The 15,406-nt window shown below is 60.6% G+C and overlaps 3 protein-coding genes across 3 annotated transcripts; all 3 read right to left on the bottom strand.

The window, feature by feature from the left end:
- Positions 1 to 427: 427 nt before the first annotated feature.
- VTJ83DRAFT_187 (uncharacterized protein) lies at positions 428 to 1,912 on the bottom strand (the record flags this gene model as incomplete). The annotated part of the gene is made up of 2 exons (XM_071008076.1): positions 428 to 1,590; positions 1,765 to 1,912. 2 exons carry the CDS (start codon positions 1,910 to 1,912, stop codon positions 428 to 430), a joined length of 1,311 nt encoding a protein of 436 aa, XP_070869540.1.
- A 2,565-nt stretch (positions 1,913 to 4,477) lies between these two features.
- Positions 4,478 to 4,996, bottom strand: VTJ83DRAFT_186 (uncharacterized protein; the record flags this gene model as incomplete). Its single annotated transcript, XM_071008065.1, has 1 exon — positions 4,478 to 4,996. One exon carries the CDS (start codon positions 4,994 to 4,996, stop codon positions 4,478 to 4,480), a length of 519 nt encoding a protein of 172 aa, XP_070869539.1.
- A 9,184-nt stretch (positions 4,997 to 14,180) lies between these two features.
- On the bottom strand, positions 14,181 to 15,402 carry VTJ83DRAFT_185 (uncharacterized protein; the record flags this gene model as incomplete). The annotated part of the gene is made up of 2 exons (XM_071008054.1): positions 14,181 to 15,010; positions 15,165 to 15,402. The coding sequence occupies 2 exons, from the start codon at positions 15,400 to 15,402 to the stop codon at positions 14,181 to 14,183; spliced, it is 1,068 nt and encodes a 355-aa protein (XP_070869538.1).
- Between the last annotated feature and the right edge of the window lie 4 nt (positions 15,403 to 15,406).

Genomic DNA, 15,406 nt, shown 5'->3' with positions numbered 1-15,406 from the left:
TTTTGGGATGGGACGTTTCCAAGATTTTGGTGGGGCGGGATCTCACTACAAGAAAGGTACGAGTTATCGTTACAATACGAACGACCACCCCGGACGGGACGGTAACAGTCACCAATTCTTTACCACTCATGGGCCACCTCTCGATCGAGTACTTTACACAGCCAGTCGATGTTGATGGACAATAAACATTACAACACGAAAAGAAAGAAAAGAACAAAATGTAATAAAAAAAAAAAAAAAACGTAAAACGTCTGTCTGGTGGTTGCATGCCGCAAGCATCTATGGCATCCTTCATTCCATCATGAACATTCATGACATTACATTAGCCTGAGCCTACGCCGAGCCCGAGCCTGAGCCAGAGCCTGGCGAGTCACCTCAAGGACAGGCCAGGACAAGGCATCAGATAACCCCGTACGCTACGTACTCTCTAACCCATGCCATGGAGAGCTCCGGATAACAAAAGCCCGACCGCCCCGAAAGCGCTGCCGGTCGCGGGCCTCCGCCAGACCTGCACGGCCGCTCCGAACGGCGACAGCGCGCGGTAATACCAGACGCCCACCCCGGCCGCCGTCAAGCCGAACCCGGCCGCGAGCAGCACCCACCAATTCTCTCCCGCCACCGCCGCCACCGCCGCCGCCGCCGCCGCCGCCGCCGTCGTCGTCGTCATCGTCGTCGTGGTCTCGGCCCCGAGCTCCCTCCTCTTCCTCGCCGTCCACCAGCGGCGCCACAGCGTCCCCAGCCCCGGGACCTGCACGAGCACGCCCCTCGCGAACCTGGCCGCCACGGCGCCGGCGCCTTCCGCCTCCCCGGGGCTCCACGGCAGCCCTTCGACCCCGCGGGGGAACGTCTCTTGCTCAAACTCGCGCACGAACCTGTACAGCGGGCGGTAGCGCGTTTCGAGGATCTCGCGAAGCCACGGCCTCGGCACCACCGGCACGGCCATGAGCGCCAGGTACGCGAACGCGAGGCACCGCGCCTCGGGCGGCTGCCGGCCCTCGAGCCACTCGGCCGACGACAGCACGTTGAACACCTCGGCGGCCAGCGCCTCGAGGCGGATCCGCGACCGCTGCTCGGGCGCCATCGCCCCCGTCACCCCGGCCCCCGCCCCCGGGCTCTTGCGGGTGACGGCCGCCCCGGGGAACACGGGCCCCGCGGCGTCCTTGGCGCCGCCGGCGTCCGCGCCCACGGCCGCCGAGTCCGTGTCCAGGCTCGACAGCCGCAGGTGCGCCGCGCGGCGCGCCATGGCGGCGCGCACCGCCGGCGGCTCGGTCCAGGGCAACGGGAACGGCAGGGCCGAGCTGAAGGCCGGCCGGGTCGCGCCGCCGTAGTTGGCCGACGAGACGTAGAGGTACAGGGCCAGGAGGGGCGCGGCGTGGGCGGTCAGGAAGGCGATGTAGGCCGTGCGGTCCGCCTGGGCGGTGGTGAGCTTCCTCGGGGGCGAGACATGGCGGTTGTGATGAGGGTGGTGGTGGCGGTGGTGGTGGGAGGGCGACGAATCCGGGTAGCGGCGGGCGTGGAGGTAGGCGGTGATGGCGGTGTAATCGGCGATCCAGGTGTCGGTGGAGGGGTCGTGGAGGGTGGGGAGGTGTTCTGGTGATCGGCGTTAGCCCTGGCGGCGGCAGCAGCGGCGGCGGCGGCGGCGGTGGTGGGTGGTTGGGACGAAACGCGGGGACGGGCCGGGCCCCCCCAACCAAGGAGGGGGAGGGGGAGAGGAAGAGGGAGGGGGAGGAGGGGAGGAAAGGGGAAAAGAGGGGGTGACGTTACGTGTTGGAACGGCGGACGGGCTGCTCCGTACCAGCTGGTACTCGGCCGCGCTCAGCGTTTGGGAAAGGTAGGCAATGGCGGCGAGACACTCGGCGTCGAGCGAGGGCAGGCCAAAGGCCGGGCCCCAGACGTAGAGGCGAAGCGCCATGCCGGGAAATTCGGCCCTCCTCCGCCTCTTTTTTTTTTTTTTGGTTTCTCGAAAAGAGTCAGGTGAAGGTGAGGGAGGTACAAAAAAAGAGCAAACAAACCGACCAACCCGCAGAGTTTCAACTGCCGGGATCCGTTCCTCCGTGGGGCATCGCTTTCACGGCTTGATGATGGCAAGTTGGTTTCGTCAGATGCGCCAGACGGCCCTGGGGTTGGTTCGGGACGCATGCATGTCTTCACGTGGCGATAAGAAAGTGGGCCTTGGCATATTTGGCCGGCCCGCATTTTGTTTTTGGGTCCATGTTCCCCAGACCAACACCGCCAAATGCTGCCAAACCAAATGCCAAATCAAAAGTCATTCTTCTCCCATCTCCCCAAACCAAACGTTCCGCCGCAGCCGTTGAAGCCCCGCAGGGAACCTTAACCCCCCCCCCCCCCCCCCCCTTTGCTGTCATTGTTTGTGTCAGGAGAAGCCGAATCCACTGGACCCAGACAACCATGTCTTGTGTGTCATGGCATGATGCAGCCAACCGCCGCAGAGAAGCCCCTAGGACGGAGTACCAGTAACTAGTCGTGTACGGAGTCCTTCTGTGCTACCTTCTGTGCCAACTGCGTAATGAGTTAGTGCGTACACGGAACCACAAGCAACCAATTTCAAATTCGAGTCCGTTTTGCAACCAAGCTAAGAGGTGACGAACTATGCATGCGCCTCTCTTTTTGGTACATACTATAGGTGTCTCGGACATCAATCCATCGCCGCCCCCTCCTCGCCTTGCCAACCAGGGCGGCGCGCCTCCAAAGCCCCCATGCAAGAGACTCACCATCAAACGCTGCTCAGCGTTACACCCTATGCTTCTCGCCCAAAACAGCAAACAATGTCCCCTCTCGTTGAGACAGCCCTCGTCAGGGCATGTCTTGGGTTGCAGCAGATCCCGGTCCTACCAGGTTCGGAATTCGGCCGATCGAGATGGGATGAGCACAACATGAGGCGGGCGGGCGCGCAGAGCGAAGGGGTCCCCTGGTGGCCCTATGCCGTGCCGCATCTGCCCTCCTCCTTGCCTTGATCACCTTCCCCTTGGCCGCTTCTTCCGCGCGTCCATCTTGCCTCAATAGGATGCTCACTACCGAGGGACATGTGTGCATAGTAGTACGGCGTGCTGTGCGCGGTATGCTGCGCACGCGGTGCACGCACTCGCTCACGCGCGCGCGCGCGTGAGCGAGCCTCGGCACACCCATCCGGGCGGCAGCGGACACTCGGCCAGAAGGGGGAGAAGCCCGCAAACAGACCGCACACCGGGCCCGATCCGACCAGGCCCGACCCGACGACATCACCAAATTCCGCGCGCGGGCGGCGTCTTGCCTGATTTCCGCAAAGGCTCTCTGCATTCCAACGCATCTATCGCACACGCCGAGAGGCGACGTGTCTGGTTTCACTCGGCCTCACTTTGCCATGAGCTGCCCGGGGTTGGCGGCCGCGATCGTCGCCGCCCCCCTCCCTTACCCCCCCCCGAGCTAATAGCTCCAAACCCTCTCAACAATGCTCCGATTCGGTCGGATTTCGCGAGACACACAAAAAGTTGCTGATCTCCCGCCCCCAATGTCGCCGACGACCGCTGCTGCTCTGTTACCGCTATTGTTACCGCTGTTGTTCCCGTGTTGGCGCACCCCTCCCCCTTCCCCCCCCCCCCCCCCCCCAATGAGCGGTTCGCTCCTGGGAGGCCTGCCTCGTCTGTGTTTGCAAGGCTTGACGAACTACCTACACAGTACCTTGCCTATCCGCAGCTGCGTTCCCCCCCCTCCCAAGAAAAATGGCTGGTTCGGCTGCCCTTGGCGAGCCTGGCCGGCTCGCATCAGTCATGTCTGCTTCAGACACTCGTGCCCGAACGGGACCATGCATGCTGTGCGGCTTTCTTCTCTCCTCCGCCCCCCCCCCCCTATGATGTAACCGCTGCGGGAGACGGCTCGGCAGCGTCGCAACCAAGGCGGGTTTGGTCGCAATTGCGACGATGCTCCCCACGGCCAAAGGCAGCGTAGCATGACACATCACGCACAGGAGAGCGCGCGTGCAAAAGAACCATTCAGAGAAAGAGGACCGGGGCGGGGACCGGACGGAAGCACACGTGTAGCGGTAGCCCCTTTTGTGGTTTCATCAGCCGAGCCAAGTCGCAGTCGTGGTCACAAGGTCGCATTTCTATTCTCTCTCTCACAGATCATGGAACGCGGAAAACAAGTTTTTTGGAGAGAGTAAAAAAAACAACCCGCTCGAAATGGGGCGTCAAACTTTTGGTATTATCGCCTTTGCGTGTGGAATGCCAGGTATCTTCTCTCTTTGAACCAAAACGAACAAAAGTCTCGCGCGGTTGCCGCCGAGGTCCCCCCCAAATGCGGACGAGGGCCCGACCGGCGGAACCGCTCACATTCCCAAATCCTCCTCCCTCCTCCTCCTCCTTTCATCCAAAGAAATTTCCGCCGCTTTCGTCAGCGACGTGGTATCATGACGCCGGTCGCCCAGATGCTCCAAAAAATAATAATAGTACAGTGTGGTTGGTGATGATTGTTATCCCGTCTAATAGTGTTCCCCAGATGTTTGCCCCAAATAGTCGTAACGCTTGATATCGATGTCGTCGCTCAGACAAGGAGTAAAAAAAAAAAAAAATGTGTGCCGTTGATTAAAAGATCCGTAGTCCCCCCCGGTGGCGGTTACAGGGAGGGTGAGAATGCGCTCGACAGCGGGCGCCAGAAGGTCGAAGGGAAGAGTGAGAGAAAAAAAAGGCCGACTCCCCGAGCCGCGACCCTCGGATGTATCCGCGAATGGGTGGACGTGTGAGATGCAAGAATGAGCAGAGGGTGGCGAGCGCAGCCCGCCCCCCGGAGCAGCCGATCGCAATGAAGGCTTCCGCACAGCATGCCACAGAAGGTTCTGCAGAGCTTCAGGCGGTCCAATCACGGGCAGAGGCGGGGCTTGCCGTGCGTCGGATGAATGGGCTGGATCCGAGGGGGAGGAGGGGGGGGCTGCGCCGGCCGGCTGGTGCTGGATGCGGATACCGCGCTGCTGCATGGCGCGATGCGCGGCGTCGTGGGCCATGCAGGAGGCATGATGGCGTGCAGGGCGCAGAGTTGCTAAGAGGGGGAACCCGATGCAGAAGACAAGGTGCGGTTGCAGCCTTGCGCGGGCGGCGCCCCCCTCTCCGCGTCGAAGAAGTGGCGACCGGATGGAAGAAGCGTAACAGAAGCCGTCAGGCCCCGAAGGAATCGGGGTCGCGCATCGATGCAAGGCCGCGAGAGCGGGAGAACCTCTAACCCCGCTTGGGCAGAGGAGGAAGAGGCCTGCTCGGCGGGGGGCCGGGGCAGGGAGGAAGGTTCGAAGGGCGCTGAGCGGGAATCATGGTGAAGGAGGTCTCAGTGAGGGTCGCCAGCTTGACGGTGTTGTGTGGTGAACTGGAGGGTGGTGTAGTAGCGCAGGTTGTTGTTGAAGGCTGAGGGCCGGTAGTAGTAGTGGTAGCTTTGGCTGAGTGACGTAAGAGCCGGTGGTGAGTGTGCGAGTGTGAAGGTCGATGGAAGACTTGGAAGAGCTTTGAGAGCAGGACCCGAGAGTCTTATAAGATGTGATGGAGCAGGAGATGGATATCCTTGATGGTTGTCGTCTGTAACGATCGGTGAGTTCGGACGACGAGGGGACAGCCCCGTCCTTAAGTATCAAGGCGGCCGGCCATGGTGGGCAAATTGCTCTCTGATGACCAGGACCAGGAGGGGAGGCATCTCACCGAACACAGGGATGAGCGGGTGGGTCGGATCAGGCACGCACGAAAAGCCATCGGTACTCGGCTCGGAACGGAGGGTACTTCGGGCACCAGCCACCCCCCCCCCCTCCCCCCCCACACCCTATTTGCGTTGCGCAGGATTGGAAACGCAGCCCCGGCGGAGTCTCATTTCCAAAACGGAGCCTGTCCCCATGCACCATGACGCCGTCTGTCGCTGTCTCCGTGACGTAACCCTGGAGGACCACCGCAAGAAAATGAAACGCTGCCAACCTGGCCAGGATGACCCTGCCACCACCTCACGCTGCCCCTAAGCGCACACGCTCAGCATGTGAGCTTTGGTTTCCCACGGGCATGCCGTCCTCTTCGATGGGGCCCCCCGCGAACGGCAAGAGAGGGGAAGAAAAAAAAAAAAAAAAAACTCAAACAAAAGAGCGGTCGGCCGGTTGGTCGGGAATGGGATCTATTCGCCGCCGAACAAACGGTCGATCCGCCGAGGAGAGGGCCGCGTCGTCGGCTGGACTCCGGGCGGGCTGCGGGGAAAAACCAGGCATGAAAGACAACAAGAGTTGGGTACCGCTGCTTCGCCCCGGGCCAGGCAAAGGGCCACACACACACACACACACACACATACTATACACACACACACACACACACATGGACAGGCAAACGCAAACAACGAGCGGCCTGAATGGGAAACCCCACACAAAAGAAGCCGCATGCGGCGAGGGTTTGACATGCGCAGCCCGGGGCAGACGTTGCATGGATGAAAGAGCAATGCCCCCCCCAGAACCCGGAACCAATCCGAACAGCCCTAGGCAATCATCAGATCAGAATTGGGAAGTGCATGTATGTATAGTATCTAGTTCGTTGCCGTATAACGTTCACGTTATGCTCCTTGCGCGGCATGCGCCCCGCTGAGACGTTCGATTCTCCCCTCCATCCTCCCCCTATAAATGCATGCTCCATTGCCTGTGTCCAAAATGGGACGCACACAGCCAGCTGAGATGAATGGATGGATTGGGGGGGGAGGCGGGGGAAGGGATCGGAACAATGCAAATTTAGCACGCCGGCGGTGGAGAAACGGACCAGCATGGGCGGTAGGTAGGTCTTGGAAGGCATCGTCATTGTTCCCCACAGCCAATTTCAACAAAAAACCGGGGGGGCGAGATTTCTAAGTACTGTGTAAGAAGAGCGACAAAGAACGCGCGCCCGTCGCCGAGATGTGCGTGCTCCTGGGGGGGGGGGCGGAATTTGGCGTTACGTGCCATTGGAGGGGGGGAACGCGCCAAGCCAAACAGAGAGCCAGAGGGTTGTGTTGTGAGAGGGTCAGGGGAAGCCCAAAAAAAGTGGATCGCCTGGGCGGTGTTCAAGCGTTAGGTTGGTGGTTCATTCAGGGGCGCCCATCAGGGGCTGCCAACAATTTCAAAGTTCCTGTTCCCGCGACCGACTGCGGGCTGGACAGATCTGCTAGCCGGCCCTGTTTTGCGGGTGTTTGCATGCGTGCGTGAGTGCGTGCGTGCGTGCGTGCGTGCGTGCGTGCGCGCGCGTGTTTACGGAGAAGACGGGACCCGGAGAGACGGGGAGGGAGAGAAACGTTTGTTCAACCCTTCTGTTTCAAACGCTCTGCGCCAAGCCCAGAATCGGGAAGCTGCCCAGCCTGGGTCCCGTCCTGAGGGTCAGGCCAGCCTCGGAGGCTGCTTTGCTACGACCTTTGAACAAAGCCCTGCCTGCTGCCGGTCGTCAAACGTGTTGTGTTGTCGATGGCAACACCCCTCCCCCCCCCCCCCCCTGCTGCTGCTGCTGCTGTCCAGGGCTGCAGCGGTGTTCGTATCACCAAATCGTGCGCAGCGCACCGCTGCCACACATCCCGGAAGAGGTGGCTTGGGGGGAAAGGTGGAGGAGAACGAGGTCACCTCGCTGCTACGTCACAAACACATGCGCTCCGAAGGCCTATCGCAGCGTCTGATCACAAACCGGGCGACGGCTCATGGAGGACCGCATGGCATCATCCTTCATGATGATCGTCTTCTCCTGTTGAGGAACGCCCTGCGGGGAGAGCCAATCACCTGCGACCGGCGACCCTCCCTCTGCCGATGGGGCTTGCTTTTTTATCGCGGAGTGAGGGGGGAGGGGGGATCGCGTGGGCTGTTCTGAGGCAGACAGGCCAAGACCGGCGACGACACGATGCGATTCACGGCTGTTCACGCGGTGGCAGCCTCACAAGGCTCTCTCTTCTGAGCGATTTCTGGATTTCCAAATTCCTCTCCGCCCCCCGCTCCCCCAGCCCCAGCCCCAGCCAGCCCCATCCTCTGACTTGGAGAATTGGTACCGACGCTTCCCCCTCCTGCTTTCAGCTCGCATCGCCGCTGCATGTCGCCTATCCGTTGCTGTTTGATGGTCGGTTCCCCTCTCCCAGCAAGCCCGGCGCTGATCGCGTCCCAAGAACGGGAGTCCGGGGGGGGGCAAGCTCGTCGGGTCTTGATTGGCGCCCGGCGCGCGTGCGGTGTAAGTGACCCTACCGGCACCTTGTACGCCGAACGGACCCGAGTCAGGTACCGCAGGATAGGCTCCGTTCTCCCCGCAATGGCAGAGAAGAGGGGGGCGGGCAGGGCTTGGATTTCGTCACAGGTATCGTCTGATGGTCTTGTCGCGAGCAACCCAATGTCGCTCCGTGATCGTGATTGGGGGGTGACAAGCGATGAGGGGCAGGGAAGTGAAGAGAGGGTACCGGTAAGGGCGCCGCTCTCGTGCCGCAAGGTGTGTACACAGTAACTACATACAGCCGTGGAGCGAGCGGACAAGGTCGGACGTAGCGCCTTAGGGTCCGAAAAGGCTGGCATACCGGCACATGGACTGACGGTGCTACAGCCCGCGGTGGCATTTTGTCATGGGGGACGGCAAGGTGGGATGAAGGACGTGGCTCACACCGAAACCAGAGGCTTCCAATTCCCCAAAAGGGAAATCCCGGGGCCCCGTGGTCGCGTTAGCATTGTTCAAACGGCTTTGTAAGACAACGCAACCCCAAAACGAACGAGAAAAAAAATGAGTCAGTCCGGACAAGAATGCCGGCAAGGTGACATTCTCGGGGCGTGTACTATACGAAGCACGCAGTCCGTGTACGCAGCAGGCAAGCTGAATGGTGAACCCCGGAGAATGGACGCCACACATCCATGGCCCGGCCCGAGGAGGAGGCAGAGAGACACGACTCAAGCCTCCGCACATTTTGCGTTTCGTTGCTCCGCCCGCCCGTAACAACCAGCCTGCGAGCGCCCAGGCCAGCATCGCCGGGCCGCCTGCCGATTTTGCCTTGGGTTTCGCAGACCTCCAAGTTCATGCGTGGTTCTGGCGAGCCGCCGTGCCATCAGCGCTTAGCGTGATGCTTTGCCGCGCTTTACGCTCGGCAGAGGGTCAAAGCACAGGGACGAGCGAGCGAGCGACAGGGCACGTTCGCTTCGACGGCGACAGCTCTCTTGCGCGCGGCGTTTCCCACCACGGAGCATGCATGTCCCAAACTCTGGGGTACCGCCTGTATTTTTGGAATCCAAGCCTTGGCTCGCGGCTCTGCTGTGCGAGGCCGCGGCGCAGGCGGGTGGTGAAGGTGGCACAGCCAACCGCGCCCAGTCCCAGCGGGGAGCTGACGATACGCATGCATCCATCTCAGAAGAGAAACATACTATATACTGCGTAGTATTATCGATGGTCAAAAAGAGAGAGAGAGAGAGAGAGGGAGAGGGAGAGCGAGTCGAGAGAATGGCGTGCGCGATCATTGTCTAGCGTCTTCGGAACTCGGAGACCTTGGACATCCGACAAACTTGTTGTCACGTATGTACACCAACAGGGTTCCACGGTCCTGCTGTGCAACCGCGACTGTCGGATATCAGTTTTCCAAGAGACGGCCGTGCTGACGATCAGCAGCATCTCACTCAGCAACGCAACCATTGACAAAACACGCAGGCGCCGGAGAATTTCCCACAGACACGCTGCAACGTTCTTCATGCGACACGACGCTGGCGAGTGAGAATCGGTGGCTTGTGCGTCCTGCCTGCCTGCTGAACCCCCCCCCCTCCCCCCACCCAAGAAAACGGAGCCCAGCGTCGTCCACCGTCCCGCAGAAAACGGTGCTCTGCCCAATGCGACCCGGCAGCTCGGGACCAATGCCAAGGCCCCGCCTAAACCGCAACCGTCCTTCAGCACGCGGTTTTGTGCTTGGACGCATGCCTTGTGTGCAGAGAGCCCTTGCACTGGAGGAGGGGGCGGCTGGGCTGGGGGGGCCAAGCAAACAAGTATACTATAGTACATCCCCCGGCGTGGGTCCAGGGCATTCATTCCCGCGCGGCCCTGACAAGGCTGCCGTCGGTCCCGAAATCGACCGCCCCGTATTTCCCGGAGCGGTGAGTGGCTTGGTTGTTTTTTTTTTTTTTGCTTGTTGCCTATAACTAGTTATCCGTCATGGTGGTGGTGGTGGTGGTGGTGGCCTGCTTTACATACGAGGATGATACGGGTGTGATAATGTTGCGTCGTGTAAGGAAAATCTGGTCATCTGACCCAGACAAACGGAACATGAGAGGACGCGAGCAAGACAAGAAATGTCACCCACCCTACCCACCCTACCCACCTACTGCGTGCCGCTGAGAGTAGGCCGTCTCGAACCTGGCTTGGCGGTACTCCTCACCGAACCCACCGCCCAACACACAGCCGGGAAGCCCAGCGCGGAATGTCCGACGTCATCACCCACGAGACAGGCAGATCCCGGCCTCGAGAGCTTCCAGAAGACCGTCGGAAGCCCGTAAGCGGAGCTTCATTGGCGACACCATCTACACCGCCGGTTTCACGCTCGTCTCGTGAGCTTTTCAAGGAGATGTGACAGGCTCGGATGCGGTGGTGATGTGAAAAGTTTGATCTGGGAGCGTGGGGTTGATTGAGGAGGGGGGAGGCGGGGGGAAAAAAAAAAAACGGGTGAGTCGGCTAGGCGCAACATCATCCTCCGAACAGCCGCCGGAAACATGTCAATGCTGCTATTGCTATTGCTGCTGCTGCTCCTGCTGCCGACCCGGGACACGGTTGGGTGTTCACCATGGTTGGTCAGCACAAATCACGCCCAGCCTGCGGGCGGTATTCACAAGGCTCGGCCTGCTTGGGCAACACGCATCCACGGGTCATCACGAGCTGATCCGTTCCGCCGGGCTGGGGCCTCGGGCTCTCTGCACAGCCACAGCCTTATGAAGATGACACGGGCAGCATGTTGGGCGTCGACGAATTGCATCTCTCCCCTCTGGCTGCGGTCAGCGGGCACAGCACCCAACAAGAAACGGAGCAGGTCTGTCAAGGGCAGGATTCTGGAAGCTCAAAGGGTTTCGCCCCACACGCACGCCTGCTGCGAAAACATGCACGCGGTACTGCGTACACACAGGATGGGCTGCATGTACCACGGCACACCGATGCAAGCATGCCTGATGTCCGACGTCATCTCTTCTCAAGGCAACATTCGGTTGACACGCTGAATTTCGTCATCCGCCGATTCTTTTCCAAGCCTCCCGGGCTGATCGGCCCTGGCGCCCCTGTCGGTGTCGGTGTGCATCGAGCAAACCCTGTTTTTGTTGACCCCCCCCCCCCCCCCCCGCACGCCCGCATGAACATCATGGAGGGAAGAAGGGCGGTAGAATCGCAGAGAGAGGAAAAAAAAAGAAAAACCTTGATTCCCGAAATTGCAGTGGGCCTTTTTGCCCACCACAACTCCCGTTTTCTCAGTGGAGATTGGAACGCGGTGGAAGCAAGAAAAGAACATGACCAGGACCATCCCTGACGGCCCCCCGCCCGCCCGCCAGCCGTCCAATGCCCTCTACATACGAACCAAGAGAAAAACGCCCGTGGCCCGACTGCTTGGACACGTCCTCCGTTTTTGGACGAATGAGAGCCCGAGGAGTCCGCTGCTGCAAAGTGCCTGAAACAAGGGTGGAGGGAGGGGGGGGGCAAAAGCCGAGCCCAGCTTTCAGCTGGTGAGTGGCCCTCATCCCTGCCAACCACGTGGAAAGAAACGTGTGCCTTTCCTGGATTGGGGAGGGGATGGATGACGCATTGCGTCTGCCCCTGCCGATCGCATGCAAGGCTCAATACGAAACGTTGGGAACGCGCGACGCAACAAGGCTCCTCCTTTTTGGCAGGCCAGGAGAGTGAAGGAGTGGAGGAGGATGGTCAATTTCCCGCGTGGTTTGCGTTGGGGGGGAGGGAAGGGTTGCGTTTTCTTTTTCGGACGAACATGATCGTCCGCCGAGGAGCGTTGGGGTTGTGGATGCTGTTGTTTTGGGTCAGAAAGTAATCACACCGACCGAGTGGGCTTCGGAGAAGCCGGGTTGCTCATCCACATTGCGAGTCATGTTTTTCTGCTTTGGCCGAAACAAACGCCCAGCCGTTCAGCCCCAAATAACTACTCCGTAAGGTAGTATGTGTATGTACAGTACATGCCTAGGTACTGTGTACTTGCAGAGGCAACAGGTTTTTTTTTCTTTTTTTTTTTTTGTTTGGTTTTGGTTTGGTTTTGTTTGGGTAAGGCAACTATAGTATAGTACTTAAGGTACGGAAGGCTTTGGCTGCCAAGGACTTTTAAGACAACGAGAGGCTGGCTGGATGCCATGGTATGGTACGGTACGTGCCTATGCATACGCAGCAGGCTCCAGGCCATGCTGCGCGCAGCAACTGAGCTGGGAAACCCCCTTGCCCTATGTATGTACAAAGTACGGTACGCTACTGTGTGCATGGTTGACTGCATGTGCCAACCTTGCCCATGGCAAACGCCAACGTTATTTTGGGACTTTCACGACTGGGGGATTTGGGTATTTTCGTTCCTTTCCCCCTTGAGGCCCACACTCCTTTGCATGCTTGCAACAAACACTAACTAGCTCTTGGGAGCGCACAGATGCCCTCACGATCGCAACCCAAAACGGCCTGCCCCCCCCCCCCCCCCCCTGGGGGATCTCCATTTCCATCCAAGAACGTTGGGAGCTTGCGAGGTCAGGGCGGCCAGAACGAAAGGGGAAATCCGAACCCCGGCTCGGCATTCCCTACTTTGGGGAGGCAGCGGAGTTGAGGCGTCCGGTGGAGCATCTCTCTGTTTTGAAAACGCGTGGGGGGGTTTGTTGGATGGACGAGCCGAGTTGGATGGCTGCATGCCACGGCAGAGTACGCTACACGAGCAACAGAGAGAGGAGCGTGTGTGTTGCTCCGGTGGTGACCTTATCATCAGCAAAATCGTGCGCGGCTGAGGGCTGTGTGGGCTAGTTCTAGGCTGTCAGGCTGGTCAAGCCGTGAGCAGCAAAGAGCTCTTCTTTCTCTCTCTCTCTCTCTGACGTGGCGTCAACGCTTCTGGTCGCCCAGGGACTCTCCCGGCGCCGAATAGATGGGGGTGGCTGATAGCTGCCGTTCAGCCGCCGATCATCTCCGCTCTCCCCGAGCCTCAACGACCTCCTTACTGCGTAGGGCGTAGCCGCTAGTCTGGGGTACTGCGTGTAGCATGCGCGCTCCAACAGCTTTGTTGCGCGGCCGCGCCGCTGCGCCGAGGCGGGCTGGCTCGGCGACGGCGTGGCGTCCGATATAGACGCGTCTATCGAGCCTCTGCCGCGCCGAGACGGGGGGCCCAGCTGAAGCAACGGAGCCGAGCCCGGAGGTGTCGGCGATCGCAGCTCTCTCGATACCCGAGAAGGGTGGGTACAATCAAGCGTACCTGGCAGTAGCGCGCGGCCGTGCGCCCGCCTAGCGCCCCGCGGTTCGCGTGGCTCGGGACGGAACGGGAGGTGGTGGTGGTGCATGTCATTCAGCTCTGGCAGGACGGCCAGAACGAGAATACCCTCGGCTTGTGCGTTTACTATACGGATGGGCCAGCAAGCCGCAGGTCAGCGTTTATGCGGGTGTGCCCATTTTGGTGTCTTTGTCGTCGGAGAGGTGAACACCTTTCAGGTGCATCCATGCCCCAAGTATAGATGCAACCCCTCTCCGCATGACGCCATGCCGGCTTGCTGTGATCTATTTTAGGGTCCCGCAGGCGATCGTCAAGTTTGGTTCCGAGACCCCAGATCAACACAAAAAGCTGCGTACTCTCTGGTACGCTCCATTCTGTGTGCAAAGCGCATCACACGCTGCGTTTGCACGTGGACAGTCCTGGCTGAAACTTGGGTCAATAAATGCATCCGTATGTAACTACATGTAGAGTACGTTATACGTGGTTGACTTGTTGACTTTTGTCGGAGTGCCACCCCCCCCCCCGGGAAAACGGAATGCCACGGATAACTAGCGCACTGTACCATCGATGGGGATCGTGTTCGGGAAAATCCCATGTTCTTCTCCCCCCCCCCCCCCCCCCCCCCCCCGACCATATGACATGACAAATCTGTCATGACATCAGGCGGCCGATCGAACCATGTCAACGCAAGCCAAGCCAAGATCGCGCGCCGCACAGCCGCCGGCGATCCCCCGCTGCCCCCCCGGGCGGCGGGCGACGGGCGGCCGTCGGCGGCTTCAGGGGCCGCTGCCGTCTTCCTCATCGCCCTCGTCGTCATCCTGGCCGGCAGCGTCGGCGGGCATCTGCGTCGATGCGATCCAGTTCTCCATCGTGGCCTGCCCCCCGGGGCGGCTCGCCTGCGCCGCACCCGCCGTCCCGTGCGGCCCGCCAGCCAAGCCGCTGGCCATGCCTGCTGCCCCGCGCCGCTTGACCACCAAGCACAGCACCCGTCCGTAGATGGCAAAGCCCTCGTACGATACGTCAAAGGCCATCTTCTTCTTGTCGTCCCGTTCTCCAGCCGTTCCGCCTGATGTTGTTGTTGCTGCTGCTGCTGCTGCTGCGTCCTGACCCTGGGCCCCGGCAGGCCCATGCTCCCTGCGACGCTTGGGGGGGCGTGAGCCGGCGGGTGAGTCATCGCTGTCCTCGCTGTGCTCGCCGTCGTCGCCTAGGAACTCAACCGAGGAAGAAGGAGAGGAGGCGGAGGAGGAGGAACCTGTCGCCAGCGCCCCCACGTCGCCCCCCTCGTCGTCCCCCTGCTCCCTTTGGCCCCGTAACCGAGGCCGACGCTTGGATCTCCGTCTCGCGGGTTCCTGCTCGCCGGCCAGGGGAATATCGCCGAGGTTCACACCGTCGTCGTCCTCCTCCACGCGGAGCACAGGCACGTCGTCGTCGGCCGCGACCAGGTCCGCGGCGTCGACGTCCACGGGGCTCTCGCGCGACGCCCCAACGAGCCGTGACGAGTTGGACGTGAGGCGCGTCTGCACCTTGTCGCGCAGGATCTTGGTCTTGTGCAGCAGCGAGTGCCGCGTGTCGGTCTCGGTCAGGAAGATGGCCACCTCGAAGTCATCTGCGGGGGGTGACGCCGGCTCAGCAGGCGGGCCTCGTCACGTAGGTCTCTTTCTCATTCTCTCTCTTTCTCTCTCTCTCTTTCTATGTACGGTGTGGTGATGCAAGAGCCAATAAGAAAAGAAAAAAAAAAAAAGAAAAGAAAAAAAACCTACCTTGAACCACAACGTCCTTGATGCTACGCTTCTTGCTCTTCTTCTTGCTCCGCTCGCGCTCCTGCTCCTCGCGCAGCTTGGGCAGGACCAGGGGCCGCACGGCCTCGATGACGCGCGGCAGCACCGGGTCGCGCGGGTTGAGCAGCCAGGAGCTGGCCAGCGCCGGGTTGTCCAGGTAGATGCGGCATTCCAGCACCGAGTATTTTGTGATGCGCAGGTAGCGGCGAATCGGGGCCATGCTG

Source organism: Remersonia thermophila, chromosome 1 (genome assembly GCF_042764415.1).
Source record: "Remersonia thermophila strain ATCC 22073 chromosome 1, whole genome shotgun sequence".
In the NCBI taxonomy this organism is placed as follows: Eukaryota; Fungi; Ascomycota; class Sordariomycetes; order Sordariales; family Chaetomiaceae; genus Remersonia; species Remersonia thermophila.
This window is presented reverse-complemented; position numbering and strand designations above follow the sequence as displayed.